We start from the raw sequence: 20,109 nt of genomic DNA, 5'->3' as shown, positions 1-20,109 counted from the left end.
ATGTGTGTGTGCAACATGCAACTTAGAAAAATGCTTTTAAAAGCATTTTTCTGAGTTTTTGCAATTTACCGAGAGGTCTGACCTCTCGGTAAATAGCGGCCCAAAAGTGCAAAATCGCAATTTATTTTTGTGTCATGAATAGCATTTGAGGAATCTCTATTAGAGATTCCTTAAATGCCATTCCTCGCAAATATGCGAATTCTTACATAGCGATTTTTGCATTTGGGATTGTGAATACCAAATGCAAAAATCGCACTCGCAAAGGGCCAGATTCTCAGAATCTGGCCCTTTTGCGAGCGCTTTTGGCTACATGAATCAGGCTGTATGTACCCACTATGGATTTATTTAGAGATGTACAAATTAGAATGCTGTTAGTGGCCTCCCGAGGGATGCTCACACCTTCAATCTCAGGTTTGACATTCTATACATAAAGACTGCAGAATCTGATTTCCTGATCTGTGACTTGAAACGTGGAATTAGACAACATCAGTATAGATCCATCTATTCACCTCCAAAAACCATAGTAAAGAAGAATCTTCAGTGTATGCAGTGTCTGCTACAAGTAGGTAGGACTCTGTCACATAAGGTGTGTTTTTTCAGCTAGGAAGTTGTGTTAGTTGTTATGGATGAGAAATAGACATAGAAATGCAAATTGCATGACAATCATGAGTGAGAAACAGTTTAGACTGGCAAGTGTGTGTGGGACTAGGGGAGAGTTATCAGCTAGGTCTCAACATGGAAGACATATTTTACATTAGTAACTATGGGAATAAGAAACCAGTGAGCACAAGATTGTACTGACACCAGATGAAATTATCTATTGAGAACATAGGTTTGATACAGTTCATGAGTCCAAGTGACAGTCTGGGGCTTTTATCTGCCTCTTGATGGAGAGTCATGGAAAAATATACAGACCAAGGGCCATGACATTTGTAGAGTGGAAAACATTTTGTGCTGCATGTAGTTTAGAAAGTCTACAAGGTGTTGCTAGTGTTCCACAAATTATATCTCAGATTTGGTAGACTTTACTCTTGAACTGCATATATCCATGATGAAATGATGGCCCAGGTAAGATTTTATAACAGCTGCTGATATTAACTTGAGATATAGCTGCATGATATAAGAGTACAAATGATATGTTGGACAGCCGGGCAATATTCCTAGTGTCTACATGTACTGAAAAATACCATTGTGTGTTAATGTAACTCTGGGAGTGATCCAGATTTGACAGTGATGATTGAATTAATTATTGCATACTGAGTAGAAGGGAGATGTAAAATAAATGAAATTTATGGGAAGAGGTGTTCATCAACGGTGTCAAAGTTAAGCTGGAGAACATAGTGGAATATCTTGCAGGGGTCATCGCAACTTGTATTCTGTATTATTTACCCACTTTCTTGCTTTATGAAGATTTTGAGAGATGGCTTCTGACCAAGTAAATGAGAAGATTGCTATGAGACATCTGGGTCACCAATAGACCTGGTAAATTCTTGTTTTATCCCCAATCATGATAAGGAGATTTAAGATATGTGTTAAAGACTTAGGGGTCTATTAGGATGGCGGGTGGATCACCACTGCACTAACGGCGGTAGAGATCCGACCGCCAAAACACCCTGCCGAATGGACTCTTACCCCCCGCCACATTAGCATGGCGGGGGCACAGCAGCAGATGGAAAGACCGTCCGCTGCGTTTCCGCTGTTGGGCGATAGTCCCGATTGCCTACCGGGCTGAAAAGGCCCATAACATGGAGTCGGTGCATTGCAGGCACCGCCATCCATTTTATGATGTAGCATTTTTAATACCTTTCCATGGCGGCAACTCAGCCATGGAAAGGCATGCAGATGTTTCTTTGGGGGCCTGTTCTTGGCCCCCAGTTGGGTGGGGGCAGCACTTGGGGGGTACCCATGGTACCTCCCAACATTAGCATGCACGTGGTAGCAGGCACCTTGCTGTGCCTGTCACATTGTGCATGCCAATGCACAACATGCATATATTGCATTGTGGCGGGTGTTACTTATAGGGTGGCAGTGGCATCATAATTGGCGGTGCAGAACCGCTGCACCACTGGCAGCCGGTCCCAGCCTGCCATCCTAGTAGACCCCTTAATTCTGGGATTAGCGTCAAAATGTTAAGGCGTACTCAGCTAATGGTAGACCCAGATTTTTAAACTAATCTAACATCTACTATTTACTTGTGAGACAGTCAAATTTTACTTTGGTGCAACTCATATTAGATTGGAGTTCACAGTTATGACAGCCATGGCATCCACAATGGTTCGATGTCAATGACGATATCATCAGAGTTCTTCATTCCATTGTGGGTGTAGCATTAATAACATGGATGTTTAATTCTGTCTTTTACATAAACTTTTCTATATAGCTGTTTATTTACTTGTATTCCTTTTACAGTACCTCTCTTATTGAAAACTCAACCAATAGCTATCCATAAAAAACACAGACCCATAGTAGATGCAGCAGTGTCAACTAAAGTTTATTCATTTTTTCAGTGTAAAGTATAAAGCAGCTATATATTGCTTTTGCTTTTTTTTTTTTTTGCTACTGCATGATTCACACCAATTGCTGGATTACAGAGCATATTACAATTGAGGATATAAACTCGTAACTCTGCATTCTTCCGTTTTGACAATGGGGTAGATATTTCCATGATCTTCATATTCAGAGAGGTGTTTGCCTCTGAGGCTAAGAAAGAGGAACAAAGCAGGAATATCCAGGAGCAAATAGTAGGGTTTCACTGTCTAAAGCTGGTTAGATTGTTGGGAGTCTTGCAAGAGTGGTCACTGATGGCTGAACTCAAGAACAGGCCCAAACGGCTGATTATCAATACTGTGATCCAAACCGACCTGCTGCATCTCAGACAGGAGGGTAAACATTTCTATCTGGTTCTGGTACAGAATTGTTTATAATTGAACTGTGTTCAGTGGTAAAAAGGAAGTTATAAAATTGAAGGAGTCTGAAATTCAAAATCAGCCAGTGTTTAAGCATGCAGCAGCGTGTTACACTCCCTGTGTATCACATGTCAACACCGGGACTTGATATGTAATTTGTATTTATATCTCTTGGCAGGATGTACATAGACTAAACCATCATCATTTAGGTGAAGTTATTTCAAATAGAGGGATAACACTTGAATTAAGTTTCTTTCATGGTTAAACATTAAGTCAGCATTAGTATCCCATCAGAAGGAGAATCTTATCTGATCCCAAGCCAGTATCTTCGAGTGGTTGCAGTGCCAGGGCTTCAGTCACTCAATGCACCAAGGAGAGGATTCCCTCTGAGGCGCCCAGGCACTATACATGGCTGAATATAAAGGCCAGTGGCACATAAACAACATGGCGGCATGAGCAGTACTACGCACATTGCTTCCTTGTATTCTGTGTCCCAGGGAGGCGGACATGAGTTCATCTGCTTCAATCTTACAGGTGTTAACCTGGGCTTCTATTGGAATTCACAAGGGTATATTATCAAGCCCATTATCGCCGCTTTAGTGGCAGTTTTCTGCCGATAAAAGCGGCAATAATGTATCGCCCTTTCTTGATAATATGACCCTCTGTTTTAAGAGACTTTTAAAGCTTTAGGAATGTTTTCCGACTATTACTAAGCCAGGGTGTGATTGCGTCAGAGGTTTGAATAATGGTCTCAAAGCTTCTCGGCAGGTGAGCACTGTAAATTATAACTGTAGACTTGGACCCCCGGTAGGTAAAATAATTCACAGTAATCCTGAGAAGCACATCCTGCCATGCTAAACTGTTTCGAAGTTTCACCTGTGGAAAAAACACACAGACAATAATCAGTCATTATCAATGCTGTTTCATAAATATTTTCTCCATCTAGGAAAGAAATATGCCCATCCTGGTCCACAGTTCCCAAGATCTCAAATTGGCCAATAATACAAACAATGGTAGTTGTTGAAAGCAACCTTGTACTGATTACAGGGCCTGGCATTCAAGGTTGAGTCATGTCAATCAAACAAGGGCCACCTCACATTGGGTGGGTGTATATCCGGATGTCATTGGAATACACCTTCTTTGTTAAAATACCCCTCACACACCAAAAGGGCCCTTGGTGTCATGCTTCATCATCGGGGTCTTCCCGTCCCGCTGCGGGGCGGGGCAGTGCTGCGACAGGCGGATACGCCGGAGCACCTTTAGATGGAAGTGCTATGTGTTTGGAGTGAGTGTCAGTGGGGTCAGGAGTGATATATTAGTGAGTTATTAAAAAATACCTGGCCTAGTGGAAAAAAGAAATTTTATTAAACACTGGCTGGTATTGTTAAAAGAAAAGTGAAGCGGAGAGATGGAGCTAATTAATGGGCTCTTTCTCCTATGTGGGTCAACATGTTTCGAGGCGCAAGGCCTCTTCGTCAGGACCTTAGGGGAGATCCCCCTGTCACTCACTAGTGTTTTCTCCACAAAGGTAGAAAAGGTGTATATACAAAAAAGTGAAAAAAGAGACTATGTGTGTAAATACAATTAATAATTACAACACTTTTATGCTAACACACTAATAATGTAGTATGCTTATCAATGGAGGAATTAATGCCTCATGAGCCAGCTTTAGACAGAAGGGTATAGTGGGGTCCCAATGAGCCCCTTGCACGCTTGTGCTTCCTCCTTCGTCTGCTGCTTCCGTGGTTTGATATTTTTTTTTTCCACTTTTTTCTAAAGCTGGCTCATGAGGCATTAATTCCTCCATTGATAAGCATACTACATTATTAGTGTGGTAGCATAAAAGTGTTGTAATTATTAATTGTATTTACACACATAGTCTCTTTTTTCACTTTTTTGTATATACACCTTTTCTACCTTTGTGGAGAAAACACTAGTGAGTGACAGGGGGATCTCCCCTAAGGTCCTGATGAAGAGGCCTTGCGCCTCAAAACATGTTGACCCACATAGGAGAGAGAGACCATTAATTAGCTCCATCTCTCCGCTTCACTTTTCTTTTAACAATACCAGCCAGTGTTTAATAAAATTTATTTTTTCCACTAGGCCAGGTATTTTTTAACAGCTCACTAATATATCACTCCTGACCCCACTGACACTCACTCCAAACACATAGCACTTCCATCTAAAGGTGCTCCGGCGTATCCGCCTGTCGCAGCACTGCCCCGCCCCGCAGCGGGACGGGAAGACCCCGATGATGAAGCATGACACCAAGGGCCCTTTTGGTGTGTGAGGGGTATTTTAACAACGAAGGTGTATTCCAATGACATCCGGATATACACCCACCCAATGTGAGGTGGCCCTTGTTTGATTGACCTGAATCCCTGTTAAGAGGAGGACGTGCCCACCTCGGTGCCCATCGGCACCACCTCTTCACTCCCCCTTTTGATTTCCTTATTCAAGGTTGAGTGTCACAAAAGGTCCATACGTGTCTTTAAGGTGGGAATTAGGAGGTTTGCCTTGAACAAGGACACTGTGGGCCTGCCTGGTAGATCAACATTTCAGCTTTACCTTGTCAAAAATAAATGTCAATCATACACATTATTTTATGGAGATTGCAATCATTGTTTACCTTTGTCATTTACAGTAAATATTGAACACTTTACTTGTTAATTCAATTGATTAACAAAACCCAAAAATGCTCAGTTGCTTTTCTGCAAATGTTGTAATGATGTGTACCACGTTCATGACAGAAAATAAAACTTTTTTTATTTGTATCTCTTATCTCTTTATTCTAACACCTCTGGTGCTCTTGGATATTTTTGCATAGTCCTTAAAATACCTCTTCATCTTGGTGATGCGCCCATCAGTGTCAATTTACAAAAATCCGAAGCAGCATGGCCGACAGGACGTGAGCTCCTCCGGCTCCCTGCATAACGGCCCAGAAATCCTGTAAGAACATCCTGTGAGGGCTCAGGAGGGGCCGAATCGATCACGTCGTGACTTACTAGCGCCTGGGGGCATCACCGGGAAAGTTTTCAGGCACCCTGTGCCTGGTGGCGCCGAGGGATTTCACTGAGCAGAGGAGCCCCGGACTGGAAATTACGGGAGGCCGAGGATTGAGGCCTGAGACCGGAGACAAAAACAACGCCTGGCGAGAGAGGGCCTGTGGAGCTCTGGAGGGTCCGGGAGCTGCACCGGCATCAACGTCTCGCTGGATCCTGCTCTCGGAGTGTCACGGTCCTGAGTAGCCTTGCGGGGGTCCCGACCTGGTAGGTGGAGCCCCCATCCAGAAACGCGGCAGCGGTGGGCGCACTCAGCGGAGCGCCGGGGAGGACTTGCCAAAATCCCTGAACCTGCCCTGAATTTACGGAGGGGCATAATGGCTGGGACCGACCCCCCGCGGGTGCAATCGGATGCGGGGGAGGTCGTGTGTGGGACCGGCGCAGTGGCGTCACTAAGGGGGCGCGGGGGATGCGGACCGCACCGGGTGACACCCTCACCTGGGGTGACACCATCTGGTTAGGTTACGCTGTGTATGTAACACAGCTAATCTCCGCCAATCCATACCCTTCAGGTTTTTGCTCAACGCAACTTCGTTTACCTTGGACACTGGCGCGAGGACATTCCTGTGCGTAGTTTTCCCGATATACTTGTTTTTTCCCGGCATACTGACTTGCATGTTTGCCAATAGATAACAGCTCGCAGGGATCACACATCACTGACAGTGGGCGCCTGGGGGAAGAATGGGCAGTCGTTTAATGTTTTGAGTTTGTCGCTGGCGCAGGACGGTACGTCCGCCTGACCACCGTTATTCGCCAGATTTGTGCCAAAGTCAGCTCGATGAGGGAACCCCGAGGGGGACACAGTAGGACACCAGCCATGACGTCTGTACTGCACCTGCTTATTAGCATGTGTTTACTGGGTCATACTGGAGCAGGTAATTTTCGAATGAGTGACGGAGTTCGTTCAATCAGACTCCGTTACCTCAGACCTACAGGGTGTGCACAGGCTGCAGATTTCAGGAGCCAGTTCCGTACTAGGTTTCACAGTACTGGCAGCATTTTACTCTGGTACATGGTATTTATGGAAACAGGGAATCGGCCACCAAAGTGCCCTGTACCACCATTAGACTCGCGGTCAGTCTGAAGGTAGATTCCCCCTCGAGGATGAGGATGACTCATGGATTCAGGATGTTAGAGAGCCATGGAGAAGCATAGAGGAAGTGGTGAAATCAACAACGGGGTTGTTTGGGACTATCTTCTGTCTTTCACGTCGGCAAAGTGTTGCTGGTGTTAACATATCTAAGATGAAAAAAGTTACATATCTTTAGCAATGTTAGCTCCATTGAACTGAGCCATGTGGCCGTGCCCAGGGGGGATGTGTGCCTATATTGGTATCAATCAGCATACTGAGCCCATGGCATGACTGCAGGGCATACTGCATGCCCAGTGACAACTAGGACCTGGCAAGCCAAGTGATTAACGTGGGTAGGGAGGGATATTTTGCCCTGAGCATGTCTGTGGTGCCCAGACAATCAATTAAGGTACCAGATCTGGTGAAATCAATGGGATATATGACATTACAACGCATGCCTTTACAACGCGGTTTTTACATCGCAAACCTTTACAACGCATAGTGCTTTGGGGCGCTGGATAGTGAAAAGTTTAATTTACTATTCCAACTCCAGTCCCCGTGGACACTAGGGAAGGTGTTGGATAGTAAATTAAACGTATTCCCTATCCTAGAGCGCCCCCCAGCGCAATGCGTTGTAATGGTTTGCGTTGTAAATACCGCGTTGTAAAGGCACTCCGTGGTAAAAGTTGCGTTGTAAAGGTTGTTCACCAAATCAATGTGTATAGCTATTGGGTCATAATGATAACCCTCTTTCAGTAGTTGTTTCAAATTGTATATTGCACATCCATGGTGTCATACATTATTTTTTTTAATTTTCAATAATTCACTGAAATTATATAATTCTGTAAAATGTGACGATTGGCTGACGGTTGGTGGGTGAGGGCTTCATGAACACAACTACAAGGTGTTCCTACCCCCTGACAAAACATATTTGAGTTCCTTAACTTAGTAGTTGATGAGCTAGTCTCCTTTTGATTAAATATATATAAACCACGGGGATACGGACTAGCTATCTGGTCCTCTCTCTCTCTCTTGATACGCATATAGAGGGAGAGATGGTGCAGGCAGAGGGAGAGATGGTCCAGGAAGAGGGGAGATAGTGTGGACAAAGGGAGAGATGGTGCAGGCAGAGGGGAGATGGTGCAGGCAGAGGGAGGGATGGTGCAGGCAGGCGGTGAGATGGTGCAGGCGGACGGGAGATGGTGCAGACAGAGGGAGAGATGTTGCAGGAGGAGGGGAGATGGTGCAGGCAGAGGGAGAGATGGTGCAGGCAGAGGGAGAGATGATGCAGGCGGAGGGGAGATGGTGTGGACACAGGGAGAGATGGTGCAACCAGAGGGGAGATAGTGCAGGCAGAGGGGAGATGGTGCAGGCAGAGGGTGAGATGGTGTAGGCTGAGGGAAAGATGGTGCAGGCAGGGGGTGAAATGGTGCAGGCGAAGGTGAGATGGAGCGGACAGAGGGAGAGATGGTGCAGGCAGAGGGGACATGGTGCAGGCAGAGGGTGAGTTGGTCCATCCGGTAAGTTGTGAGGGGGTGACACCATTAGTTACCCGCAACGGGTGACACCAACCCTAGTGACGCCACTGGGGACCGGCAGACCCAGCAGTGAGGCGGTGGTGGTGGCCTGACACAGGGCGAGGCCCGGGACATAGGTCTGTGTACCCGGAGGCGGGGGCCCCCGGGATCAGCAGACAACAGCGCTCGCGGCCGGGCCAGAAGATCGAAGCCGCCGGCGGGGGGCCTGCTGCTCGCATAGATCCCCGGGCGTAGGGGCCAGGCGAGTGGGACGATTGGCTAGGTGGTGCGGGGGTGACTCCTTACGCCAGCCGCCGCAGGGCGTGGTAGTGGCCCTTAAGGGCCTGGATGTCGTGATAGGCCTGATTGCACCGCCCCTGGAGAATCTTGGAGCAGGCTGTCGCCGGAGTCGGCTCAAGGTGCAGGACCTGCCCCTGAACAGCGGACTCAGGTAGGGGAGACCTGGAGTGAGTGGACGTTTGGGGTGACGCACTGCCGCGGAGTCCCCTTCAACCCGGGTCGCCGATCGCAGTCCTGGGAGCAGGTGTAGGACCTGGCTGCTGTCCTTGATCCCCCTGCATTGCTCGGACTGGCCACACAGCCTAAGGACATGGTCCAGAGTGGCAGCGGTGTGGGACGCAACACAGAGGAATAAGCCACCCCTGAGGGAGGGCCGGCGAAGAGCTCTCAGCATAGGGGCTTGCCGACAAGATGCAGCCTACCAGAGGGCGCCGGCTGTTGACCGGAGAAGCGGTTGGGCTGGCCCCCCAAAGGACCTTAGCGGAGAGGGCGCTCCCCTTGGAGGAGGGGCCTGTCGTGGCGGAGACACCTAGTGTAACACACGAGGGGTGAGGCCTACCTGCGGCCTGGGGGGCCTCCTCCCTACTGAAGTGGTGGTGCATGGTGAGTGGAGCAGAGAGGGGGCACGACCATGGATTATTGGATGTGGTGGCTAAGGACAGTGGGGGACACCTCGATGTAGTGGAGTGAGACTGGTCAGTCACTGACCCCTGGAAGAGTAGCGGTGGCTGATATACGTGTGGTCTGCGTGGAGGTTTCCTGGGACCTGGGGTCCAACGCTGCCCTAAAGGCGGTGCAGTCAATAACCACTGAAGGTCTGGCAGCCCACCGGGGAGTGGAAAGGGATACCCGAGGCACCCGAAATGCATAAAGACAGAATGTCGTGCTCCATGCAGCCGAACACCATAACACAGTATACCACTCAAAGGCTCCCATCCCAGAGGATCACGCGACAGTCGGGTCAAGAAGAGGGGGCGGAGGTGCCCGGGGAGCCCTCCCGTGCAGAGCTCTTGAAGGCGATCCAGAGTTCACACTCGGCACTGGAACGCCAAATAGAGTCTGTCTCAATAGATGTCAATTTACTGCGGACGGACCTACGGAAGGTGGCCGACAAAGTCTCCGACGGGGAGGGCAACATAACACAGCTGCAAGGGGAGGTAGCGTCTCTCAAAAAAATGTTGCTCAACTCAAGGTTACGACCAGAGTACTGGAGAGAAGAGCGGAGGACGCAGAAGGGAGGGAGCGCCGCAGCAACATCAGGGTCCTAGGCGTGCCGGAGCGGGCAGTGGCTGGAAATGCAGAATGCTTCCTAGAGGACTGGATTAGAATGCAGCTGTGCCCGAGGGGTCTCTCGGAGGTCTTTGTAATAGAGCGAGCCCACAGAGCGCTGGTCCCTCCGCCGTGGCCGGGGGCTCATCCGCGGGCCCTGATTGCCAACATTCTCAATTACAGAGACCGAGACTGTATTCTTAAGGCGGCAAGGGAATCGGCGAACCTCTCCTATGAAAACAGCAGAATCTCCATTTACCCAGATTACACCCAGCAAGTCGAAGAGCAAAGGAAATCCTTCCTGGGAGTCAAACAGAAACTCCGGAAGATGGGCCTAGAGTACATGTTACTATACCCGGCTACATTGAAGGTGCTGGCCCAGTGGAAGGCTCATTTCTTCGAATGCCCGGAAGAGGTCTGGGAATGGTTGGAGATTCAGGGGGACGACCTGCCGCCTGGCGAACGGGGAGGAAACCGCAGCACGTGGGGAACTCGAGCCCCGAGGAGGCGGACGAACAGAAAAAGACAACGGTCCGAGGCAGCTGCAAGCGGGGAGAGGCGTAGAGTGCTGGTGGGAGCGGATGGAGCCTTGCTGCTGGAGCCTCCCGGAGGGGGTAATGGAACGGTGCCCTCGACGTCCGCAGGAAATGAGGAGGTCTTGGTCCCCGACACCCTGCCGGTCCCGACAGAGGACGTGTCACTAACTGCTGCGGCGATCCCTGACAAAAGCTCCATTCTTTGTGAGAGAGCCTCAGGAAGGTAGGGGGAGGTTGCATGAAGCAGGACGTGAGTGGGGGGGGGGGTTTCTAGAGGGCATGGAATGAGTGAGGGGTAGGGGGTGGTAAAGGTATGAGGATGTGGGAGAGTAAAATGTCTGGTAATTGATGGTATGAGCCCGGTGAGGATGTCTTGAATTGGGCCTTGTAGGGAGTCGGGATGGGGGGGTGGGAGGAACTTGCTCTTGTTTCTGAGTAAACTTTGCCTAGTTGGGCAAATGGGGTGGCTGTGTACGTCCTGGCACCGGCAGGGAAAGGGCATATGGGCATGTTTGGTTGTTGCCGCTATATTGCTCGTGGGAGGGGGGAGGAGGGATTGCTTGAAGGGAATGTTTACGGGGACTGTTGTTGGCATTGATTGTATCACAGATCGGGCACTGGAGGGGGATGGCTCTGGAAGTGAGAAGGTAAAGCGGGACGGGATGGGGTACGCATTATGGGTTACAAGTTTATGAGCTGGAATGTGAGGGGGTTAGGCACGTGCACTAAGAGATACAGGGTCCTCTCCTTCCTCCGCGGACATGGGGTGTCTATTTGTGGAAAAGTAAATTTTGCCATGTTCTGTGTCCCTACGTGTTCCCCATCTTATGTTATGTGTGCATGATTAATATGCATATGTATTCCCCATGATCGATTAAAGACGCAATTACAGCTGTGTCCATCTCTAGTATGCCAGTTTCCAGTTCTCGTGAATACTACGAATATTAGGCCTATGTAAAGTTACGTTGCCACGTTTCTCAGTGTGCACGTTATTTCATTGAAAAGTCCCCGTTTCTAGGCCTCAAAAGGGCCTGGACACCAGATTCAGCTCCTGTCTCCTGAGCCCTCGCTGAGGAGCGATACAGCCCCCACCTGTATCCTCGACCCTTCACTTACTTCCTGCCTCACAGTGCCCGGCTCGGCCTGGCTCTGCCTACGAGTCTGCCAAGAGTATGTTATGATTCTAGTTATCAGTCCAGCCCTCCTTCTCTGCATTCCTAAACTACTGAATCGCATCAATAGTTTCCGTCACAGTCTAGCCTTTACGTCTCCATGTAAGAGAAATACTGTATTAATGGTCATTTAATATTCCTCAACACGCACTACATGTAGAATAATGCATGCACCAGTCTTGGAGTCTGTTAGCCTTTACCCCGATAGCTTTTAGTTTATATCAACATGTTCTCTAAACATTAGATACTAGATAGGGTTTAGGTACATGTCGCCCTGACTCTCCAGACTTCAGTCTCTGCTCCTAGCACAGAGTTCATAGCCCCCAGCTTCTCCTAGTAACACGTCATTGTCCGTTTGCGCGCACCACTAGGTTAGAGGTCCCGGCTCCTTAGGTAGCCCCCTCCATGTTTCCGCCCCATTTATGACATATTCTGTTACGTTTACATCACATGTCTATGTATACGCCTCCTGTTACACCCACTTTCACCCTTATCTTTCGCGACTGCTATTGACCACACCCACTGCTCCGCCTATTGTATGTATTGCAATTGCAACTGTTTTAGTATATATGCTTGTGTATTGTTATTAAAGTTAGCGCGCTCATCCCAGATCCAGCCCCGGCAGCTGCCGGGCTCTGCCATCCTATTCCTGTGCAGGTTGTCCTGTTCCTGTCCTTATGCTGTATTAAACCTGCAAACTCCTACTACCTCGAATCTTGACTCTTATTTATTGAGCTATCTGTTATTACTATGTCCAGTAAAACCTAGATCCGGTATTATTTATTTATATACCACATAATGGCGCCCGAACAGGGACTTGCCCTTTCCCCACGCGCCGGTGAAGCCACGTATGCCCCCTGACCCTCTGCAGCCGTGACGGAACCATACCGGCCACGTGCAGATATTTCTGCTTCAAGTATCCCTCAGGCCCACGGAGGAGACGGAGGTTGCGGTCCAGCATCCAGACGAAGCGGTGGAGGAACGCGGCGAGTCCCGACCAGAGCCCAAGCCGAGAGTCCAAGGTCCGAGGTATCCGGAGGCCCACCCGTAACAGAAGTCCGAAGTGTGTCCGTCCGGCGTCGAAGCAGTCCAGTCCAGTCCGAGGCCTTCCGTTCTTGCTGCCCGGTGAGTACCGTTGCTGGGGAGTATCTAGACAGGGTCAATCTAATTGTCTCTGGTCCGTGGGGTTTGGTGGTACACAGATCCCAAAACGAAGTGTCCACTCCGGTGGATGCGGGTCCTGACGTGTCTCTTTATGAGACCGGTAAGTTTCGTACTGTTTCAGCAGTGCATCTAGTCTCTGTTCTAGTCAGTTCAGTTCTCAAGAAGATTCATGTATTCTGTTTTCCGTATTCCAGGTAGTATTCTGTCCGAACTGTTATTTTAAATGTTCTTCATGTATTTTAATGTCGTGGTATGAGAGCGGTGTAATTATCGTGTTTATTGTGTATTGTATTGTGTCCAGATTACAGTTCAGTCATGCCGTTATTTTCCAGACTACGTCAGTTAAGAACTAGAAAAGGTCTGTTAGAAGAAGCAGTTCCTGTCCCGCCTAGGGACAGTCCAGGTCATTTTATGTATCAGAAGCATGGCATAAGTGCCATATTATATCTAGATTTATGGGTAGAGTATACCAAACAGTTAGAAGAAAAGTATAGATGGCCCGTATCGGGTACATGGGATGCCGAGTGCATTATGCGAGTAGAAGAAGCATTATGGAAAAAGAAAGCCAGACAGTCACAGAAAGATGCCATCGAGTTATGGCGCAAAGAATCTCATAAAAGAACCGAAAAAGAAATCAGAAAGTCAGAATTAAGTAGAGAATCCTTAGAACGAGCCCAAGAAAGGGAACTAATCGAAATAGGTGAACGAGTTAAAACCGAACAGTCAGACAGACAGAGAAATGCCCTCATTAAGGGTATGTATCCTCTTCTTGCCGAGGGCTTGCCAAAAGCGACCCCGGAGGCATCCAGTAATTTTCCGCCACCCTTAGTTCCGACCAAGCTACGTCACAAACCGACCGCAGCTGATATTTTCATTTCGTCCTATTTGGACGACACAGTCCCGGAATATACAAATCCTGTTCCGCCAGTCCCTGTAAATCATGCCATTCCTCCTCCTCCAGACACCGGAGTACCTGTTACGGTACCCCCGGTCCAGCCTACATTACAATTTCCCACTCTGCCAGCACGAAGAGTATCAGTCGATGATACCAGTTTAGGGGCCGCAGGAGGAGGTCCTCCTGGTACCCCGCCACCACACCAACGTTTAACATTAGTCGAGTTACATGAATGTGCGTTACAGCGTACGCCCAAATATAAGTCAGTTGCAGATATCCGACGAGCCCTTACTGAATGCCGCTATGATCCAGTTGCAGGTGATGATAGTACAGTTATATATTCCATCCGTGTAAGACGGGTGACCGGGTATTTGGACACCCTACCAGATATGAAAGAAGATCTAGACAGAATATATCGTTTCATCCGTACAGGGGATGATCCAGAAAGTATTGGCGAAGCCATGTCTCAAAGGAAAGCTGAGATCCAGCTCATGCTATTAAAGTTTCTGATTAATTGTTTAATAAGGGAACAAGATTATCCGACCAAAGATCCGGCCGAAATGAGAATCCTGACAAGGTGGAGTGATAATATAGCCGAGGGTAAGCACAGAACCATCAGTAGTATAGAGAGTATGTACAAGAGAATTCGTAAGGAAATAATAAAGTTACACGAACAACGCAAAGCAGCACAAGTAAGCGAGAAAGAGAATGACTCTTCTACTGAAGAGGTAGAGGACGAGAATCCCGCCAGAATAGCGTATGTAGGAAAATCTAGATTTCCAGACCGACATTCACGTCTAGACTACAAGAAAACTGTTCCTCATCCAGCACCAGAACAAGGTTCTCTAGAACAAGTATTTCAAGCTACCGATCACATTCTAAAATCACGAATCGGTTACAGTGAGTTAAGTACTATGCACGAACAAGAAATAGCCCGATCAGCAGTCCGATGGATTACTGATTCTACCACTTTTCCAGATGAAATAGTGGCACAAATGTTTCTGAAATTGCCCCCAGACGAGCAGCGACTGGTGGGTATGTATATGATCCAGCACCTCATTACTCTGTATGAGGGTCAACATTCTGATCCAGGTCCGTTACACGATGTCCTGAACGAGTTACTCCAGTATAGATGGAAAGGTTTAGGTACCGATTTAATTAGTGTCATTCTAGAACAGCGCCACAAATATAGAACGTTTCTGAACCCGCATTTTGTTCATGTCTCACCTCCAGAAAGTAAACCGTTTTACATAGATAGACAGAACCCGTTACGAGAAGTACACCCAGTCAGGACAACAGATGGTGAAATGCAACGAGTATTTGTTTACACCCCGATTACAAAGATGGAACTCTTAGAGATGAAGAAATTAATTCCCTGCCATGACAAAGATCCAGCAGGGTTCCACCGAGAATTAAAAGACATGCTCCGTATGGGAGAATACACGTATCCAGATATAATTAAAATGTTAAAGGTCCTGTTGCCCGCAGGGGTATACGAAAAACTCAAGGAAAAAGAATGGGAGGTAGGAGAGAAAAAGATCGATTGGGCAGTTCTAGAAGCTGAAGATAAGATACGAGTACCAGGTACCGGTCTTGGAGAGAAATGTAAAGAATTACCAGAACTGTTAATACAAGTTTTGCCCAGATTATTAGCAACTAAAAAGGAAGACTGGGATGCAATCTCAGCCTGTAAACAGAAACAAGATGAAGACACTAGTGATTTTTATTCTAGATTTGAGAAATGTTTTATCATAAACAGTGGCCTCAAGACAAGTAGCGAGTCATACCCTCATCTTTTTGTTACTAAATTAGTCGAGAATTCAAGTCCACAAGTTAAGAATCGAGTTTTGAAAGTCGAAAGTACATGGCAAGCTAGTACCCCGTCCCAGATGTTACAGATGCTCCAGTATCATCAGAATAGAATCAGAGAAGAGCAAGAACACGAGAGAAAACGTATGAAAGACACGAAAATGAAAGTACTAGTTGCACAATCTGTTCCTCAAGACAGTCAGAAGAGGGGTACGAATCAAGCCAGTCATCCTACAGTTCCCGTTAAAGGGACCTGTAATTATTGTAAACAGCCAGGTCATTTTATAAACGAGTGTGCAGTTCTGAAACACAATATAGCCACTGGTAAGACTAAAGAAAGACCACGTCCGTCTAGACAAGAACAAGTTTCACAGACTTCTCAGCCACAGAATGCACAACAGACAGTTACAGTACCGCAGCCTATTGCTGCAACACAGCATGTTACACAGCAGATGTACCAGTATGCACAGTCTGAGTATCCAGAGTATCAGCCATATTCATGAAACAGCCTAGAGAGGGAGGTAGGCTTGCCTCTCATCGAGATTCCTGTAGATCAAGAAGGTCCCTATGTTCATAGTCAAGTACTAGGGAAAGACAGAACGTTTTTGATTGATACAGGGGCAAGTAGGACCACCATCAGTCACGCCGAAGTTCCAGGGGCTCCGCTCTCAGGCTCTAGAAATGTTTCCCTTGGATTTTCAGGAAAGCCTATTGTAAACGAGATATCTAAGCCAGTTACTCTAGAAGTAGGTCCATTGTCCCGCACTACTGATCTATTACTTACTAAGTCATGTCCAGAAAATTTGTTAGGTATTAAAACACTGAAAGAATTAGGTGCAGTCATATGTTGTTCCCCAGAGGGAATACGACTGTTTCTACGTGACTTCAAGGGTCACTATGTATTACGAGATTTTGATCCGAGATTGTCCAATGTTCCACAGCATTTATGGGCGCAAGGTCCAACTGATGTAGGTTATATGCAAATCACACCCCATCGTGTGACTCTCAAACCAGGTGTAGTGTTACCACGAATCAGACAGTACAGATTGCCACCTAAGGCTGTAACAGCCTTATCCAAAATTATTGACGAGCTCATCGCTCAAGGAGTAGTTGTAGAAACTGACTCCAATGTATGTAATTCTCCGATCATTCCAGTCATGAAACGTACTGATCCAAATGCACCCCCAGTATATCGATTAGTGATTGACCTACGAGAACTCAATAAATGTATTATTCCCCAGTACCCAGTTGTCCCAGATATTTCTTCCCTATTGACAGCCATTGATTCCGAAGCCTCATTTTTTTCAGTCATAGACCTCAAGAACGCGTTTTTTAGTGTCCCCATTCATCCAGACAGCCAGTTTCTTTTCGGATTTTGTTTAAATGGAAGGAGCTATATGTTCACACGAGCTCCTCAAGGTTTCACAGAAAGTCCTAGTATTTATAGTCAAGCACTTAAGAGACAACTAGACAACATTCACATGCCAACTGACACTGCCCTGCTCCAGTATGTCGATGATCTACTGATCACAGCCCGTTCTGAACGTGCTTGCGAGCAAGCATCACTTACAGTCTTGTATTTCCTAGCCGAGATGGGGCACAAGGTGTCCCCTTCGAAGCTTCAATTCTGTGTCCAGCAAGTGATCTACTTGGGCCACTTACTGTCCAAGTGGGGTAGGCAGTTGACACCAGACCGTATCCAGTTAATAGCGAGTATTCCTCAGCCCAAGACACAGAAGGAGGTACGTGCTTTTATCGGCCTTACTTCTTATTGCAGACAATGGATTCCTCAGTATGCATTTCTAGCTAAGCCACTGTTACAGTTAACGACACAGGAGGCAGCCGTATCGTCTGTCCTCCCTTGGACATCTGAACATACACTTAGTTTCAATGAGTTAAAGAAAGCTTTATGCCAGGCTCCTGTTCTAGCTACACCGAACTACAGTAAGCCTTTTACACTTTTCGTCACAGAACGCGAAGGTACAGCATTATCTGTTCTCACACAAGATCAAGCAGGTCAATACAAGCCCTGTGCTTATTTTTCGAGCACATTAGATCCTGTAGCCCAGGCTCTGCCTGCGTGCCTCAAGTCAGTTGCAGCCACAGCTCTAGCTATCAGACAAAGTGATTCCATAGTATTAGGACATTCCTTGACAGTACAAGTTCCACACTCCGTGGAAGTTCTATTAAACCGAACACAAACTCAGCACTTGACAATTGCACGTTTAACAGGTTATGAACTGACACTGTTCCAGCCACACATAGAAATCAGACGCTGCAACGTTTTAAATCCTGCTACACTGTTACCGTCAGTTAATTCGAATCCTGCCACACACGACTGTGTGGAAGTAGTTAATATTATGACTAAGCCAAGACAAGATCTGACAGATATTCCATTTCCAGATCCCGACCTGACACTTTATGTGGATGGTTCATGTATGAGAACGAGTACAGGAGAACTAGTAGCCGCGTATGCAGTGACTACTGACACTGACGTTATAGAAACACACCGTATTGACACCCTGTCTGCTCAAGCAGCAGAGCTAGTTGCTCTGACACAAGCCTGCATACACGCTAAGAACCTGAAAGTTAATGTTTATACAGATTCACGCTACGCATTCGGAGTTGTACACGACTTCGGAGTGCTCTGGCAGGAGAGAGGTTTCATGACTTCTCATGGAACCAAGATTCAGCATGGTCTCCTTATTCAAGCTCTGTTAGATGCCATACATTTACCGACATCTATTGCTATCATGAAGTGCAAAGCACATACGAAAGTTACTGACATTATTTCTCAAGGTAATGATCTAGCAGATCGCACAGCCAAGCTTACAGCACAGACTCCAGACATTCCAGTTAATCCGACACAGACACATACTCCAGATCCGACTATATGCATGACAGTTAAGGACCCTACTCAAGATGTCATAGATATCCAGTTACATGCTACTCCCGATGAAATCAAGAAATGGTCCGAACAAGGAGGGGTCCAGACAGATCAGGGATGGGTAACGAAGGGTAGAGCCACATGGTTTCTCCCCGACTCTATGGTTCAAGTCATTATCAATACCGCACATAGTCCAGCACATTTAGGAGAAAAAGCTATGTTAGACAGTATCCAGAACATTTGGTTCAACAAGCATTTACGAGCTGCAGCCAAGCAGAAAGTCCGTACCTGTATGATATGTTGCCAGTTTAATCCAGGTAAAAGTGTACCGGTGGAACAAGGTGGATTTCAGCCCCCTGGCCACCCTTTTGAAGTCCTCCAAATGGATTATATTCAGATGGAGCGATGTCGAGGTTTCAAGTATGTCCTTGTAGTTGTATGCGCTTTGTCCAGGTGGACAGAAGCATATCCGGTCCCAGATTACACAGCCGCGACCACTGCCAAGCAGTTGGTTCGTGAGTTCTTCCCCCGTTATGGACTCCCTAGAGTCGTGTATTCTGATAACGGCCAGCCATTCTCATCTGAGCTCATGAAACATGTTTCCCTTTTGTTAGGGTACCAGTGGAAGTTCCATTGTGTACGCCATCCTGAAGCAGCCGGTCTCGTAGAGAGACATAACCAGACCCTGAAAATCCGCATTGCTAAAATATGTAAAGAGAAAGGTGTGGACTGGCTAGTAGCTCTGCCAGTCGCTTTGTTTTATATGCGCATGGTCGCACATTCCAGATCAGGTCTGTCCCCGTATGAGGTCGTATTCGGCCGCCCCCCTAATATGTGGGGTACACCTAGACCCCGAAGTATTACAGATGTTTCAAGTAATATGCTGACAGATTACCTAGCTTCCTTGATGTCTGCCCTACACTCTTGTCGTTCACAGGTTGCCGCCGCATTTCCAGACAATACCGAGGTGGCACCGCATGAAATCGTTCCCGGATGCATGGTTCTTGTCCGGAATTTTGATCGTTCAAGTCCGCTGGAGCCCCGCTGGAAGGAGCCCAAGCAGGTCCTCCTGGCCACCCGTACTGCCGTCAAGCTGGAAGGCAGGAAGGGCTGGGTCCACCTGTCTCATGTGAAAAGATTTTATGGACTGAAGCCTGTTTCTAAGAACATTTCCCAGGATTTGAAAGACTGCCAAAGTACTATTCTCAAGGACTGTCCCGCAAAAGACAATGATACTAAACCCTCCCTGTTAGAGAAAACTCCGCAACAGGAGTATAAGCAAAAACTAAGGTCTAGTAAAATAAGTCAGCCAGTTTGATTGTCTAAGTCCTCCCCTAGGTGAAACGGTTAGACCGGTTTCTGACATGTATAAAATAGACCCCCATAGTGAGAGAGTTAGTCAAAACTCAATCCGATGTATCGTTTTTCTAAGTTTCATATTGTTTTTCAGCCTCATGATTACCTGCACAGGTTATGCATTTTATTTGTATTTTCCAGTTTCTCATGTAAATAAGTCTTCT

At 47.1% G+C, this 20,109-nt stretch overlaps 1 protein-coding gene across 2 annotated transcripts in view; it reads right to left on the bottom strand.

Annotated features, from left to right (window-relative positions):
- Window positions 1–2,470: 2,470 nt before the first annotated feature.
- LOC144819174 (phospholipase A2 inhibitor and Ly6/PLAUR domain-containing protein-like) overlaps window positions 2,471–20,109 on the bottom strand; it is a 136,065-nt gene continuing 118,426 nt past the window's right edge. For both annotated transcript variants that reach the window (XM_078677147.1, XM_078677148.1), the window contains exon 5: window positions 2,471–3,782. In XM_078677147.1, the coding sequence (XP_078533273.1) occupies window positions 3,658–3,782 (125 nt within the window). In that variant the 3' untranslated portion in view covers window positions 2,471–3,657. The remainder of the gene's footprint in view (window positions 3,783–20,109) is intronic.

This window comes from Lissotriton helveticus, chromosome 2_1, assembly GCF_964261635.1.
Source record: "Lissotriton helveticus chromosome 2_1, aLisHel1.1, whole genome shotgun sequence".
NCBI lineage: Eukaryota > Metazoa > Chordata > Amphibia > Caudata > Salamandridae > Lissotriton > Lissotriton helveticus.
The sequence above is the reverse complement of the archived record's forward strand: the minus strand, read 5'-3'. Positions and strand labels throughout refer to the sequence as shown.